At 45.3% G+C, this 17943-nt stretch overlaps 1 protein-coding gene across 1 annotated transcript in view; it reads left to right on the top strand.

The window, feature by feature from the left end:
- The first annotated feature begins 212 nt into the window (after window positions 1–212).
- LOC143975886 (uncharacterized) overlaps window positions 213–17943 on the top strand; it is a 62718-nt gene continuing 44987 nt past the window's right edge. Inside the window, exon 1 of the mRNA XM_077478437.1 lies at window positions 213–352. Coding sequence (XP_077334563.1) covers window positions 298–352 — 55 coding nt within the window. The 5' untranslated portion in view covers window positions 213–297. The remainder of the gene's footprint in view (window positions 353–17943) is intronic.

Consider the following 17943-nt stretch of genomic DNA (forward strand, 5'->3'; position numbering starts at 1 on the left):
TGTTTCTCCTAGAGAATAAAGCAATCGTTATGAAGTGTTATTGTCCTCCTGTATACTTTCAATTTCAGATGTTATGGAAATTCATTCCAGTTAGCCAAGTTTGTGAATCATGGGCTCTGTAAGTAATGACAGGCGACACAATTAATTGCTAGGTTTGAAGCTTCCACCGTCAAATTATATTCCAGGCAAAAATGTTTTATTCCCACACCATCCTTTTCCTCATTCAGTGTCTCATCTACCAGGTACACATCTTCTTGTTTTCTTGTGGGGTAGAGAACACCAAACAATTCTTGTGAGATGGTCTACAGTGAAGATTTTATTAAGTGGTGTCACTGGAGATATCTTGTAGCAGGTAAGCAAACATAATAGTAAATAGAACATTTACGGGGATGGGTAAAGTCATGTACATGGGAGAGCTACTGTATTTCTATAGCATTTATGATTTTTTTTTAATTAATTTATTACTCCAACAAAAGTTCTATTTTCAGATTACTTTACATCAGTTTTCCAGATTTTAGATGACAAAGAGCAGTTCAGAATGGGATGTAATACTCCCCTGCTTTGGTTCTGTTAACAATTTTAACATGTTTTATCAGATTAGCCTCATGTTAAAACGTTTACTCCTATTTTTAAAATGTATTTATTACAGGTACTTATATAGTGCCAAAATGTATGCAGCACTTTCCATATATATTGTACGTTCACATCAGTCCCTGTCCTCAAGGAGCTTACAATCTAAGGTCCTTAACTCATATTCATAAATACACATACTAGAGCCAATTTAAACAGGACTCAATTAACCCACCAGCATGTCTTTGGAGTATGAGAGAAACCACATACAGGCACAGGGAGAACAGGCCGGTAGTACTGTGGTTGGGATTCGAACAGACAACCCTAGTGCTGCTAGGAGGAAATGCTAGCCATTTCGTCATTAGTGCTGCCCATCCCTATTGTGACAGTAGTACTAAAGTGAAACTGTTCCAAAGAGGGGTGCTTACAACTTCAGCATGTTGTTTTCTGCAATCTCCAAATACCCCCATTTTAATTCAGTATATAAATGTGGGTTGTCACCACCTCCTTCAGCCTAGTACACATGGGCCGAATGTGTATTGCAGTCAGTCAGTCCGACAAAAGCCAGATGTTCGACTGGCTTCTGTTGAAGGGGCATGACTGAGAAAGGTCTGCCGATCGGGTCCCGATCAGCCCTCTCAGCCAATGGCTGAGAGAGTCGAACAGAGTGATCTGGCGGGGAGTCATCCTCTGGTCAAAACACAATAGCATAGCAGGGGAGATCACTGTACTAGGTTGGATAGTTAGTACAGCGGCTCCTCCTGAGCTGTCAGTTTTTTTTTTCATTCAGCCTTGCTGGGTTAAATGACAAAAACTACTAGTGTGTACTAAGCTTTAGTCTTCAGTTGCTGTTTATGCTGGGTTGCTTGATGGATCAATAAGAATATGTAATTGTGTGTGGAAAAGGGGCAGGGCAGCTAAACGTTGCTACAGATAGGTATGTGCAAGTACCTGCATTTCATACCTGTTAGCAGGTTTTGGTCTTCTTAAAGTGAAAAAGTCTTTTTAAAAAAGAGATTGTATCCTTTCATTGACTGAACTCAAAAACAGAGCTCACAGTTTCTAAACCTAATAATCTTACCATTTCTTTGCTTTCTGAACCTGAAACTCTCCATTGTAGATTGTCCCTTCCTCCTCCCTCCCAATCTTCTCCCATACACCGGGTTTAAAAGCTTTTTGATTCAAATTGTTTGATTTGTATTACCATTTCATTCTGCTTTTAACTAATGACTTGTATATGTACTGCTACCAAAAACCCACTGCAAATGAATACTGTACTATTGCAATACTGTGCCTTGAAAAAGTACCCATACCCCTTGAAGAAAAGCATCCCCACAACATGATGCTGCCACCACCATGTTTCACAATGAAGATGGTGTGTTCAGGCTGATGTGCAGTGTTCGTTTTCTGCCACACATACCGGCCAAAAAGTTCAATTTTGGTCTCATCTGACTAGAGCACCTTCTTCACATGTTTGCTGCCCCCCACATGGCTTCTTGCAAACTACAATCTGAAACCTTATGGCTGTTATTCAACAGTGGCTTTCATTCTTGCCACTCTTCCATAAAGGCCAGATTTGTGGAGTTCTGCTGTGGACAGATGTGAATCTTTGCAGCTCCTCCAGAGTCACCCTGGGCCTCTTGGATGCTAGACATGTGCTATTAGTTTTGTACAAAATTAAAATTCGTACAAATCCGAAATACAAATTTTTATGCATATGAATTCTAAAAACGAATTACGAAATTTTGTTTAAGAATTTCGGATCCAAATTCATAATGAAAATTTGTAATTAACGAAAAGTTAACGAACCTAAAAGTTAAAAACCCAGGAAGTCAGCACAGCACAGGGATGGTGGGAGCCCCTCATAATGATAAATTCATCATAACGAAAATTCATAATTGTTACGAAAATTGTTACGAAAAGTTAATGAACCTAAAAGTTAAAACCCCAGGAAGTCAGCACAGAGATGGTGGGAACCCTATGGGAATTTCTACGCTTACGAATTTCATACGAAATACGAAATTTCGTTAACGAATTTCAGAATTTCGGATCCAAACCCCTCATAATGGACACACAGCAGGTGTACAGACCTGGGAACTCAGCACAGGGATGGTTGGAACCCTATGGGAATTTCTATGCTTACAAATTTCATACAAAATACGAAATTTCGTTAACGTTCGTTTTGGATCCAAATTAACAGAAACATGACTGGAGGTTTGTTCACCAATCAGAGGAAGTCAGCACAGCACAGGGATGGTGGGAACCCCTCATAATGGGCACAGCGGGTGTACACTCAGAAATGGGAACTCAGCACAGGGATGATGGGAACCCCTCATAATGGACACACAGCAGGTGTACAGACCTGGGAACTCAGCACAGGGATGGTGGGAACCCCTCATAATGGACTCACAGCAGGTGTACAGACCTGGGAACTCAGCACAGGGATGGTGGGAACCCCTCATAATGGACACACAGCAGGTGTACAGACCTGGGAACTCAGCACAGGGATGGTGAGAACCCCTCATAATGGGCACAGCGGGTGTACAGACCCGGGAACTCAGCACAGGGATGGTGGGAACCCTATGGGAATTTCTATGCTTAGGAATTTCATAGAAAATACAAAATTGTGTTAACAAATTTTTTGGATCCAAATTAACAGAAACATGACTGGCGTTTTGCTCACCAATCAGAGGAAGTCAGCACAGCACAGGAATGGTGGGAACCCCTCATAATGGGCACAGTGGGTGTACACTCAGACCCGGGAACTCAGCACAAGGATGATGGGAACCCCTCATAATGATAAATTCATCATAACAAACTTTCATTATTTTAACGAAAAGTCAACTTAACTAAAGTTTAAAAACACAGGAAGTCAGCACACCACAGGGATGGTGGGAACCCCTCATAATGGGCACAGTGGGTGTACACTCAGACCCGGGAACTCAGCACAGGGATGGTGGGAACCCCTCATAATGGACACACAGCAGGTGTACAGACCTAGGAACTCAGCATAGGGATGGTGGGAACCCCTCATAATGGGCACAGCGGGTGTACAGACCCGGGAACTCAGCACAAGGATGGTGGGAATCCCTCATAATGGACACACAGCAGGTGTACAGACCTGGGAACTCAGCACAGGGATGGTGGGAACCCCTCATAATGGACACACAGCAGGTGTACAGACCTGGGAACTCAGCACAGGGATGGTGGGAGCCCTTCATAATGGACACACAGCAGGTGTACAGACCTGGGAACTCAGCACAGGGATGGTGGGAGCCCTATGGGAATTTCTATGCTTACGAATTTCATACAAAATACAAAAAAACGAATTTCAGATCCAAATTAACAGAAACATGGCTGGAGTTGTGTTCACCAATCAGAGGAAGTCAGCACAGCACAGGGATGGTGGGAGCCCCTCATAATGATAAATTCATCATAAAGAACTTTCGTTATTTTAATGAAAAGTTTACAAATCTAACGAAAATTCAGATTTCGTACGAATCCGAATTGAATTTCATACACGAATTACAAAATACGTTTTTTTTTCGTATGAAACGAAACACATTTTTGGACGACGATGTCTATAAATGGATGCTTCTCTGATTAATGCTCTCCTTGCCCGGCCTGTCAGTTTAGGTGGATGGTGGTAGATATACTGTGCCAACCTCAAATATGAGCAGCCAACACAACAATCAGACTAATTGTATTGTGAAATATATAATAAATATGTAGCACTAGGGATGGCCGAACTGTTCGCCTGGCGGTCGTTTCACGGCGAATTTTGCGCGTTCGCAATTCGCCCAATCGGCGGACTATTGCCGCTGTTCGCCCGACGGACATATGTGTTTACAGTGTGAAAGAACTTTGATCCATGATGACACATCCATCATGGGGTACAGGACAGCCAATTGAGACATTTCAGCACATGGATAATTGGACATTCCCCTACCTTATAAATAGACCTGATCTGGCGGCCATTTTACATTCTGTCTTATTTCAGTGTAGGGACAGGATGCTGTGTGGAGCAGGGAGAGACTGTAGTGACACAAATCGCTAGCTAATAGGTCCACAAAAGTCCTTTTAAGGACTGGTATGAGAAAGAAAAAGAGCAAGGGGGCGAGATCTGATATAAAGTAAAAGGTAATTATAAAATTAGTTGGTAAATGTATAAGAGTTTAAATGATTGTAACAGTAGTACATACATAAAAAGGAGATACAAAAATGTAACATTGATAACAAAAAATAAGGATTTTTAGGGACTTTTTGAAATCATGTCCTGGTAAAGGTACATGTAATTCCATCCCTAGGGACTTTGAGTGAAACCATGGCCTGGTAAGGTCCTGCGTTTCCATCCCAGTTCATTGAGAAAAAAGAGAGGAAAAAAAGGGGGGCGGGACTTAGTATGGAGTAAGAAATAGTTGTAAAGTTAATTGGTGAGTATATAGGAATTTAATTGATTGTAACAATAAAACACACATAGAAACCAGGTACAGAGATGTAGCATCAATATCATAAGGTACAATATTTAAGCTTATTGATAACATCAATTACTCATACTGAATTAACAATCAAATTCCAAAATTCACCAAGAAAAGATTAAATAAAATGTTTTACACAATAAAACCTGCAAGACCTATTGCCTCCCTGGGTCAGTAATTAGAAATGATACAATAATAACTTGAGACTCAAATAAGTGATGGTAGGGACACGGCAGTTTGTAGCTCTACGCGTTTCGTGGCTTTTGAGCCACTCATCAGGAGCAAGGCGTGATGAATCTATAGTAAAATAATAATGAATGAGTAATCTAATAAAAAATAATGGGACGACATAAGTATGGAAAGAATGAATGGGCCTTACCCCGAGTATATGTCTACTTGCTCAGATACACAAATCGACAATAGGATGACCGGACAACGCAAACCGTCCAGGGACACCCCTTGCCGGGAGCTGTGGTAGGCAGCCCCGGAAACATAACCCACATAGGCTTCACCCAGGGCGGGCATGGAACCAACTAGGCACTCCTGAGAGAGAACAATTAAGGATGTGAAAAGTGAGCAAGAAAAAATTGCTCAAAGAGGAAGGTGAAGAGAAAATAAATAATGGGCAAAGAGCCCGTGCTATTACGAAGTTAACAGAATGGGACAGTGAAAGTATCCCAAAAAAATAAAAAAGTAAGTGTAACATGCATGAGAAAGATGAATAAGAGGCTTGTTGTCCAGGGAAAAAAACATACCGTGAATAGAAATTTAAGGTGCACCGATACCTGTGTTCAGGAAGATGTATGGAAGAAAGGACAAGAAAAAGCCCTAATTGTGTGTAAACCCAAGTGCAGGTAGCCTAGAATGCCAGCCACTTCCCAGGGAAATACCTGCAAGCGTGTCGCCAGGGATAGCCCGCCAACGCCACGACGCATGGCGGAAAAACGGGGAGGATGGGTCAGCGGTCGGGCTAGCTAGATCACCGGCCGACTGACTAAACATCCCCCAGTCCGCCTGCGGATGTAAGCTCCACGTGCAGGGACGCAGTGACGCCATGACTGACGTCACGCGTTCAGCGTGGGAACCGTGACGTCGACGCGCTGTGCGGAATCTCCACCCCCCCAGGCGTAAGACGACGCGGGGGCAGGGGGAGGTCCGCAGAGCGCGACGCAACTCCCGGAGGTGAGGACAAAACCGGGCGGCGCAGCAATCCGGCCACCCCACATACCAACAGTGTAGACAGACCAAGAACACATGCTCACAAGGGACCTAATTATATATTAATAATTGTATAAAACAAGTTGGAGAATTTAAAAAAAATTGCTTTGAAATCAAGAAATATTATAATTAAATAAGGAAAGGGAGGCTAAGCCAGAGGTCAATAGATTGCAAAATATTAGGGGTAAACAGATAAAGTGTAACTAAATAATTCCTGATTAGTTAAATAACAAAAAATAGGGGTTTTTTGGGACTTAAGCGAAATCATGTCCTGGTAAGGATCATGTAGTTCTATCCCTAGGGACTTTGAGTGAAACCATGGCCTGGTAAGGTCCTGCGTTTCCATCCCAGTTCATTGAGAAAAAAGAGAGGAAAAAAAGGGGGGCGGGACTTAGTATGGAGTAAGAAATAGTTGTAAAGTTAATTGGTGAGTATATAGGAATTTAATTGATTGTAACAATAAAACACACATAGAAACCAGGTACAGAGATGTAGCATCAATATCATAAGGTACAATATTTAAGCTTATTGATAACATCAATTACTCATACTGAATTAACAATCAAATTCCAAAATTCACCAAGAAAAGATTAAATAAAATGTTTGACACAATAAAACCTGCAAGACCTATTGCCTCCCTGGGTCAGTAATTAGAAATGATACAATAATAACTTGAGACTCAAATAAGTGATGGTAGGGACACGGCAGTTTGTAGCTCTACGCGTTTCGTGGCTTTTGAGCCACTCATCAGGAGCACGGCGTGATGAATCTATAGTAAAATAATAATGAATGAGTAATCTAATAAAAAATAATGGGACGACATAAGTATGGAAAGAATGAATGGGCCTTACCCCGAGTATATGTCTACTTGCTCAGATACACAAATCGACAATAGGATGACCGGACAACGCAAACCGTCCAGGGACACCCCTTGCCGGGAGCTGTGGTAGGCAGCCTCGGAAACAGTATGAGTAATTGATGTTATCAATAAGCTTAAATATTGTACCTTATGATATTGATGCTACATCTCTGTACCTGGTTTCTATGTGTGTTTTATTGTTACAATCAATTAAATTCCTATATACTCACCAATTAACTTTACAACTATTTCTTACTCCATACTAAGTCCCGCCCCCCCTTTTTTTCCTCTCTTTTTTCTCAATGAACTGGGATGGAAACGCAGGACCTTACCAGGCCATGGTTTCACTCAAAGTCCCTAGGGCTGGAATAACATGTACCTTTACCAGGACATGATTTCAATAAAGTCCCTAAAAATCCTTATTTTTTGTTATCAATGTTAAATTTTTGTATCTCCTTTTTATGTATGTACTACTGTTACAATCATTTAAACTCTTATACATTTACCAACTAATTTTATAATTACCTTTTACTTTATATCAAATCTCGCCCCCTTGCTCTTTTTCTTTCTCAATGAACTGGGATGGAAACGCATGACCTTACCAGGTCATGGTTTCACTCAAAGTCCCTAGGGATAGAACTACATGATCCTTACCAGGACATGATTTCGCTTAAGTCCCTAAAAACCCCTATTTTTTGTTATTTAACTAATCAGGAATTATTTAGTTACACTTTATCTGTTTACCCCTAATATTTTGCAATCTATTGACCTCTGGCTTAGCCTCCCTTTCCTTATTTAATTATAATATTTCTTGATTTCAAAGCAATTTTTTAAAAATTCTCCAACTTGTTTTATACAATTATTAATATATAATTAGGTCCCTTGTGAGCATGTGTTCTTGGTCTGTCTACACTGTTGGTATGTGGGGTGGCCGGATTGCTGCGCCGCCCGGTTTTGTCCTCACCTCCGGAAGTTGCGTCGCGCTCTGCGGACCTCCCCCTGCCCCCGCGTCGTCTTACGCCTGGGGGGGTGGAGATTCCACACAGCGCGTCGACGTCACGGTTCCCACGCTGAACGCGTGACGTCAGTCATGGCGTCACTGCGTCCCTGCACGTGGAGCTTACATCCGCAGGTGGACTGGGGGATGTTTAGTCAGTCGGCTGGTGATCTAGCTAGCCCAACTGCTGACCCATCCTCCCCGTTTTTCCGCCATGCGTCATGGCGTTGGCGGGCTATCCCTGGCGACACGCTTGCAGGTATTTCCCTGGGAAGTGGCTGGCATTCTAGGCTACCTGCACTTGGGTTTACACACAATTAGGGCTTTTTCTTGTCCTTTCTTCCATACATCTTCCTGAACACAGGTATCGGTGCACCTTAAATTTCTATTCACGGTATGTTTTTTTCCCTGGACAACAAGCCTCTTATTCATCTTTCTCATGCATGTTACACTTACTTTTTTATTTTTTTGGGATACTTTCACTGTCCCATTCTGTTAACTTCGTAATAGCACGGGCTCTTTGCCCATTATTTATTTTCTCTTCACCTTCCTCTTTGAGCAATTTTTTCTTGCTCACTTTTCACATCCTTAATTGTTCTCTCTCAGGAGTGCCTAGTTGGTTCCATGCCCGCCTTGGGTGAAGCCTATGTGGGTTATGTTTCCGGGGCTGCCTACCACAGCTCCCGGCAAGGGGTGTCCCTGGACGGTTTGCGTTGTCCGGTCATCCTATTGTCAATTTGTGTATCTGAGCAAGTAGACATATACTCGGGGTAAGGCCCATTCATTCTTTCCATACTTATGTCGTCCCATTATTTTTTATTAGATTACTCATTCATTATTATTTTACTATAGATTCATCACGCCTTGCTCCTGATGAGTGGCTCAAAAGCCACGAAACGCGTAGAGCTACAAACTGCCTTGTCCCTACCATCACTTATTTGAGTCTCAAGTTATTATTGTATAATTTCTAATTACTGACCCAGGGAGGCAATAGGTCTTGCAGGTTTTATTGTGTCAAACATTTTATTTAATCTTTTCTTGGTGAATTTTGGAATTTGATTGTTAATTCAGTATGAGTAATTGATGTTATCAATAAGCTTAAATATTGTACCTTATGATATTGATGCTACATCTCTGTACCTGGTTTCTATGTGTGTTTTATTGTTACAATCAATTAAATTCCTATATACTCACCAATTAACTTTACAACTATTTCTTACTCCATACTAAGTCCCGCCCCCCTTTTTTTCCTCTCTTTTTTCTCAATGAACTGGGATGGAAACGCAGGACCTTACCAGGCCATGGTTTCACTCAAAGTCCCTAGGGATGGAATTACATGTACCTTTACCAGGACATGATTTCAATAAAGTCCCTAAAAATCCTTATTTTTTGTTATCAATGTTACATTTTTGTATCTCCTTTTTATGTATGTACTACTGTTACAATCATTTAAACTCTTATACATTTACCAACTAATTTTATAATTACCTTTTACTTTATATAAAATCTCGCCCCCTTGCTCTTTTTCTTTCTCAATGAACTGGGATGGAAACGCATGACCTTACCAGGTCATGGTTTCACTCAAAGTCCCTAGGGATAGAACTACATGATCCTTACCAGGACATGATTTTGCTTAAGTCCCTAAAAACCCCTATTTTTTGTTATTTAACTAATCAGGAATTATTTAGTTACACTTTATCTGTTTACCCCTAATATTTTGCAATCTATTGACCTCTGGCTTAGCCTCCCTTTCCTTATTTAATTATAATATTTCTTGATTTCAAAGCAATTTTTTTAAAATTCTCCAACTTGTTTTATACAATTATTAATATATAATTAGGTCCCTTGTAAACATGTGTTCTTGGTCTGTCTACACTGTTGGTATGTGGGGTGGCCGGATTGCTGCGCCTCCCGGTTTTGTCCTCACCTCCGGGAGTTGCGTCGCGCTCTGCGGACCTCCCCCTGCCCCCGCGTCGTCTTACGCCTGGGGGGGTGGAGATTCCGCACATCGCGTTGACGTCACGGTTCCCACGCTGAACGCGTGACGTCAGTCATGGCGTCACTGCGTCCCTGCACGTGGAGCTTACATCCGCAGGCGGACTGGGGGATGTTTAGTCAGTCGGCCGGTGATCTAGCTAGCCCGACTGCTGACCCATCCTCCCCGTTTTTCCGCCATGCGTCGTGGCGTTGGCGGGCTATCCCTGGCGACACGCTTGCAGGTATTTCCCTGGGAAGTGGCTGGCATTCTAGGCTACCTGCACTTGGGTTTACACACAATTAGGGCTTTTTCTTGTCCTTTCTTCCATACATCTTCCTGAACACAGGTATCGGTGCACCTTAAATTTCTATTCACGGTATGTTTTTTTCCCTGGACAACAAGCCTCTTATTCATCTTTCTCATGCATGTTACACTTACTTTTTTATTTTTTTGGGATACTTTCACTGTCCCATTCTGTTAACTTCGTAATAGCAGGGGCTCTTTGCCCATTATTTATTTTCTCTTCACCTTCCTCTTTGAGCAATTTTTTCTTGCTCACTTTTCACATCCTTAATTGTTCTCTCTCAGGTGCCTAGTTGGTTCCATGCCCGCCCTGGGTGAAGCCTATGTGGGTTATGTTTCCGGGGCTGCCTACCACAGCTCCCGGCAAGGGGTGTCCCTGGACGGTTTGCCTTGTCCGGTCATCCTATTGTCGATTTGTGTATCTGAGCAAGTAGATATATACTCGGGGTAAGGCCCATTCATTCTTTCCATACTTATGTCGTCCCATTATTTTTTATTAGATTACTCATTCATTATTATTTTACTATAGATTCATCACGCCTTGCTCCTGATGAGTGGCTCAAAAGCCACGAAACGCGTAGAGCTACAAACTGCCGTGTCCCTACCATCACTTATTTGAGTCTCAAGTTATTATTGTATCATTTCTAATTACTGACCCAGGGAGGCAATAGGTCTTGCAGGTTTTATTGTGTCAAACATTTTATTTAATCTTTTCTTGGTGAATTTTGGAATTTGATTGTTAACATCAATTACTCATACTGAATTATCAATAAGCTTAAATATTGTACCTTATGATATTGATGCTACATCTCTGTACCTGGTTTCTATGTGTGTTTTATTGTTACAATCAATTAAATTCCTATATACTCACCAATTAACTTTACAACTATTTCTTACTCCATACTAAGTCCCGCCCCCCTTTTTTTCCTCTCTTTTTTCTCTAAGGACTGGTATGGTATAGGTGTAGTACAGTATATAGGGTTGAGTGCACTGCTGTGCTGGTGATTGTAGCAGCCTGTCTTTTGTCAGTGCAGGGAGGGACAGGACGCTGTGTGCAGCAGGGACAGTCAGTTTAATCACTGGTTATTACTATTAGGTCCACAAAGGTCCTTTTAAAGTGGTTGTAAACCCTTACAACCAACTTTGACCTACAGGTAAGCCTAGATTAAGGCTTACCTGTAGGTCCAAGAAATATCTCTTAAACCTACCATGTTTAGGAGATATTTGCCAAAAGACAGGCACTGCTGTCTACTATATAGGGTTGTGGCGCACTGCTGCAGATTACTGCCCTATTCTGCAGCAGTCCTTTATCAGTGTAGGGACTGAGGTACAGTCTGCAAATCACTAGCTACTTGGTCCACAAAGGTCCATAAAAGGACTGGTATAGCTGTAATAATATATAAGGGTTGTGGTGCACTGCTGCAGATTTCTGCCCTATTCTGCAGCAGTCCTTTATCAGTGTAGGGACTGAAGTACAGTCTGCAAATCACTAGGTACTTGGTCCACAAAGGTCCTTGCAAGGACTGGTATAGGTGTACAATATATAGGGTTGTGGTGCACTGCTGCTGATTACTGCCCTATTCTGCAGCAGTCCTTTATCAGTGTAGGGACTGAGGTACAGTCTGCAAATCACTAGCTACTTGGTCCCCAAAGGTCCTTGTAAGGACTGGTATAGGTGTACTATTTGGAGGGTTGTGGTGCACTGCTGCAGATTGCTGCCCTATTCTGCAGCAGTCCTTTATCAGCGTAGGGACTGAGGTACAGTCTGCAAATCACTATCTACTTGGTCCACAAAGGTCCTTGTAAGGACTGGTATAGGTGTACTATTTGGAGGGTTGTGGTGCACTGCTGCAGATTGCTGCCCTATTCTGCAGCAGTCCTTTATCAGTGTAGGGACTGAGGTACAGTCTGCAAATCACTAGCTACTTGGTCCACAAAGGTCCTTGTAAGGACTTGTTTAGATGTACTATTTGGAGGGTTGTGGTACACTGCTGAAGATTGCTGCCCTATTCTGCAGCAGTCCTTTATCAGTGTAGGGACTGAGGTACAGTCTACAAATCACTAACTACTTGGTCCACAAAGGTCCTTGTAAGGACTGGTATAGGTGTACAATATATAGGGTTGTGGTGCACTGCTGCAGATTACTGCCCTATTCTGCAGCAGTCCTTTATCAGTGTAGGGACTGAGGTACAGTCTGCAAATCACTAGTTACTTTGTCCACAAAGGTCCTTGTAAGGACTGGTATAGGTGTACTATTTGGTGTGCAGTATATAGGTGTGTAATATATATATAATATAAAATACTTGCATATATAGAAAGCATAGTATAGTGCATTTCCACTGTGCAGCATTGTGACTGCTGAGCGGTTCTGCAGCAATACTACAGAGAGCGACAAACACAATAAAAAAAAAGTATTATAACTGGTGTGATAGACCAGTGGCCCCCAAAAACAACAGATTGAAGCGGGTGTTATATACCTTCTTCCACATACATACTGCACTTCTCTAGAGACTTTTGTCACAGGGTCATTTAAAAAATGACAGGCAGAGGAAGAGGCAGGCCCTTCCGCTAGGGTGGTAGGGGTAGGGCAGGAGCAACAGACTTGAGCCAAAGTGGCAAATTGCAGAAGGTGCGTGCGATTACGTCAAAGGACGCACCAGACTTGGTTGAGTGGCTCACTCAGCCTTACTCTCCACACCCTCCTCATCCTCTCGATCTGCACCCTCTTCTTCACTCTCTGCTATGTGCACCCCCAAAGACACTACCACCAACACCACCATATACCTTCCGCTTGAGTCACAGGAATTATTTTCTGATCCATATCAAGACCTTTCCGATGCGCAGCCACTCTTGGCATTGGATCAGGAAGAGGAGTTAGCAATAACCGCCGCTCAGCAGTCTGATGACAGTACCCAGGTCAGCCCAAGGAGGAGGTTTGTCCCCGCTGTTCCTGCCAACTCCAAGATCTCTAATTATAGCGGTGGGGAAGGTGACGTCGATGATGACGTGTCTAGTGATGCCACGTGGGTGCCCACAAGACAGTAAGAGGAGGGGAGTTCAGAGGGAATTATGGACCAGCAAATAGGGAGGAGAAGCAGGAAGAACTTAGATTGCACAGGAGGGACAAAGCAGAATGCAAATGTATCAGGAGCAAGGCATCAACCATGTACAGTCACATCTGGTGCTCCCAGGACACCGGCACATGGCTCCGCAGTGTGGGCTTTTTTTAACGTGTCCGCTATTGACAATAGTGTTGCCATCTGCAATCTTTGCAGTCAACGCATAAGTCGCGGTAAGCCCAACACTCACCTAGGGACGACCACCTTAAGAAGGCACATGAGCTGCCATCACCAAGCCCAGTGGGAGCAACGGAACACGCAAAGCCACACTCCAGGCTCTCACCGTCCAGCCTCATCTTCTACTTCTCCTTCTCCTTTCTCCTCACAATTGTCCTTTTTTTTCACCACGCCAGTGGCTGCTCATGCGCGACGCATGCAGACTTCTGCGGCCATTTGATGAGATCACCAAACTGGTCAGTCGCAGCCATGGCGCCATCAGTGACATGGTACCTTATGCCTTCTTTATGGAGCGTGCATTGTGTCGTGTCATTGATCAAGCCGTGGAGGAGCAGGAACGGGAAGATGAGGAAGTCGCAATGCTGAATGAATTCCCAGGGGGGGCTACTCTATCTGAGACAAGTCAACAGGAGTCTGAAGAGGAGTCAGAGGAGGATGGTGCCGGGGCGGATGAGGAGGAGCAAGAAGAGCATGCTTTAAACCTTTCTGGGATCCCTGTTGTGCGTGGATGGGGAGAGGAGAATGAGGAGGATGACATTATCCTGGATGATGAGCAGGAGCCTGGCCACCACACCGCTTCCAGTTTAGTGCAAATGGGGACCTTCATGCTCCAGTGTTTTAACAGGGATCCCTGTATAAAAAGCATAAGGGTCAAGGACCAGTACTGGGTGGCAATGTACTTAGACCCCCGGTACAAACACAAAATGGCGGAAATGTTACCACCGTCACAGAGGGCTGTCAGAATGGAGCACTTCCAGGCCTTGCTTCGAGAAATGCTGCATTCTGCTTTTGCGTGCGCTGGCAGAGGAGCAATTCCCACTCCCAGAGAAAGAGTTGCGGGTACCAATCCAACAGCGCCTGCAAGAAGAGGGCGGTTTGAAGATGTGTTGGTGACTTCTGATATGAGGTCATTCTTGCAGCCGACCCATTGACAGGTCTCATACAGATCCAGCATCAGGGAACGCCTAGACCGACAGGTGTCCGACTACATCGGGTTAACGGCCGATGTGGACGCTCTGAGGAGTGATGAACCCCTGGACTAGTGGATGGGCAGACTTGACCTCTGGCCAGAGCTTGCCCAATTTGCAATGGAACTGTTGGCTTGCCCCTTGTCCAGTGTCCTGTCCGAAAGGATGTTCAGTGCAGCCAGTGGCGTTGCTATAGTGGTGCGGGGGGTGCGGCCCACACCGGGTGACACCCACCAGAGGGGTGACACCAGGGCAGCCACTAAACACTATAGCTTAGAGCGGTGCAAGCAGGGCATTCAGCCGTGTGGGGGACAGGGGGAGGCTGCCTATAACATTCAGGCCAGGATCTCCAATAGCTCCCATGACAGTCGGATTAGGTGGGCGGAGCTGGGGGTGTGGCTGCCTCCTCCACTCCTCCCACAGACCCCTTCATGCGGATCCCACAGCTGAAGGAGTTAGACCCTTGGACACAGCAGCCCCGCACACCCGTCCGGGTCTTCATCTTCAAGCATGAGGTAATCAGAGGTATGCTGTAAGTTATTGCACAGAAAATTGTCACACATCCTTACCTGCCTTGTACCACCCCAAACCTGCCCTGTGCGACCCTAAACTGCCTTGTTCCAACCCCAACCTGCCCTGTACCACCCCCAACTTGCCCTGTACAACCAAAACCTGCCATGTACCACCCCAACCTGCCCTGTACCACCCCAAACTGCCCTGTGCCACCCTAAAACTGCCCTGTGCCACCGCAACCTGCCCTGTGCCACCCCCAAACTGCCCTGTGCCACCCCCAACTTGCCCTGTGCCTCCCCAAACTGTCGGGTGCCACCCCAACCTGCCCTGTACCACCTCCAAACTGCTGGGTGCCACCCCAACCTGCCCTGTACCACCCCCAAACTACCCTGTACCACCCCAACCTGCCCTGTACCACCCCAAAATGCCCTGTACCACCCCAAACTGCCCTGTGCCACCCCAACCTGCCCTGTGCCACTGAAAACTTCCATGTGCCACCCTCAATCTAACCTGTGCCATCCCAACATGCCCTGTGCCACCCCAAACTGCCCTGTGCCACCCCAACCTGCCCTGTACCACCCCAAAACTGCCCTGTACCACCCCAAAACTGCCCTGTACCACCTCCAATCTGCTCTGTACCACCCCAACCTGTCCTGTACCACCCCCTAACTGCCCTGTGCCACCCGTACCTGCCCTGTACCACCCCAACCTGCTCTTTACCACCCCAAACTGCCCTGTACCACCCCAACCTGCCAATATACCAATCCAACCTACCCCATACCACCCCAACCTGCCACTATACCACTCTATAATACCCTAACCTGCATCACCCCCACCTGCCCTGTGCCACCCCCACCTGCCCTGTACCATCCCAAACCTGCCCTGTACCACCCCTAAACTACCCTGTACCACCCCAAACTGTCCTGTACCAGCCCAACCTGCCAATATACCAATCCAACCTACCCCATACCACCTCAACCTGCCACTATACCACTCTATACTACCCTAACCTGTCACTATACCACCCTAAACTATAATTTACAGTGGCTGGTTTTGGGTGCGCCCGTGACCGTGCACTGCCTGCAAGGTGTGGGCAGCCTAGGTGGGGGGGGGGGTGACACCATATTTTACCGCACCAGGTGACACTGTGCACTGAGCGCAGCAGGGGGGATCGTGACCGATAAGCGCACTCGCCTAGCTCACATCAGTGTTGACTACCTCACATTTCTGTAAATGAATGCGGCATGGATCTCGGAGGAATTCAACACATGTGACCAGTAGACCATGTATATCTCTATAATGATTTATTTAGTCGAGCACACAGACATTTTTTCTACATTTCGCTCACTTCCTTGTACAAAAAAAGAACACCGTACTATATGCTCGTACCCTCCTGTTTGAAGAGGTTGAGCGGTGTCATATTTTTAGGGCCCAGCAGCGAGTTGCTGGTATCAGTGCTGCTGTCAGTGCTTTCTATCTCGGTGCTGGTGTCAGTGCTCTATATCACATTGCTGGTGTCAGTGCACTCTATCACGGTGCTGGTGTCAGTGCTCTATATCACGGTGCTGGTGTCAGTGCACTCTATCACGGTGCTGGTGTCAGTGCACTCTATCACGGTGCTGGTGTCAGTGCTCTATATCACGGTGCTGGTGTCAGTGCTCTATATCATGGTGCTGGTGTCAGTGCACTCTATCATGGTGCTGGTGTCAGTGCTCTCTATCACGGTGCTGGTGTGGTGTCAGTGCACTCTATCACGGTGCTGGTGTCAGTGCTCTATATCACGGTGCTGGTGTCAGTGCTCTATATCACGGTGCTGGTGTCAGTGCTCTATATATCACGGTGCTGGTGTCAGTGCACTCTATCTCAGTGCTGGTCTCAGTGCTTTCTATCACGGTGCTGGTGTCAGTGCACTCTATCACGGTGCTGGTGTCAGTGCACTCTATCACGGTGCTGGTGTCAGTGCACTCTATCTCAGTGCTGGTCTCAGTGCACTCTATCATGGTGCTGGTGTCAATGCTCTATATCACGGTGCTTGTGTCAGTGCTCTATATCACGGTGCTGGTGTCAGTGCTCTATATCACGGTGCTGGTGTCAGTGCACTCTATCACGGTGCTGGTGTCAGTGCTCTATATCACGGTGCTGGTGTCAGTGCTCTATATCACGGTGCTGGTGTCAGTACTCTATATATCACGGTGCTGGTGTCAGTGCACTCTATCACAGTGCTGGTGTCAGTGCTCTATATCACGGTGCCGGTGTCAGTGCTCTGTATCATGTTGCTGGTGTCAGTGCACTCTATCACAGTGCGGGTGTTAGTGCTCTATATCACGGTGCTGGTGTCAGTGCACTCTATTGCGGTGCTGGTGTCAGTGCTCTATATCACGTTGCTGGTGTCAGTGCTCTATATCACGTTGCTGGTGTCAGTGCTCTATATATCACGGTGCTGGTGTCAGTGGACTCTCAGTGCTGGTCTCAGTGCTCTCTATCACGGTGCTGGTGTCAGTGCTCACTATCACGGTGCTGGTGTGGTGTCAGTGCACTCTATCACGGTGCTGGTGTCAGTGCTCTATATCACAGTGCTGGTGTCGGTGCTCTATATCACGGTGCTGGTGTCAGTGCTCTATATATCACGGTGCTGGTGTCAGTGCACTCTATCACGGTGCTGGTGTCAGTGCACTCTATCACGGTGCTGGTGTCAGTGCACTCTATCACGGTGCTGGCGTCAGTGCTCTATATCACGGTGCTGGTGTCAGTGCTCTATATCAC

This window comes from Lithobates pipiens, unplaced genomic scaffold (assembly GCF_037356315.1).
Source record: "Lithobates pipiens isolate NorthernLeopardFrog02 unplaced genomic scaffold, aLitPip1_a1.2 Scaffold_13, whole genome shotgun sequence".
NCBI classification, from domain to species: Eukaryota; Metazoa; Chordata; class Amphibia; order Anura; family Ranidae; genus Lithobates; species Lithobates pipiens.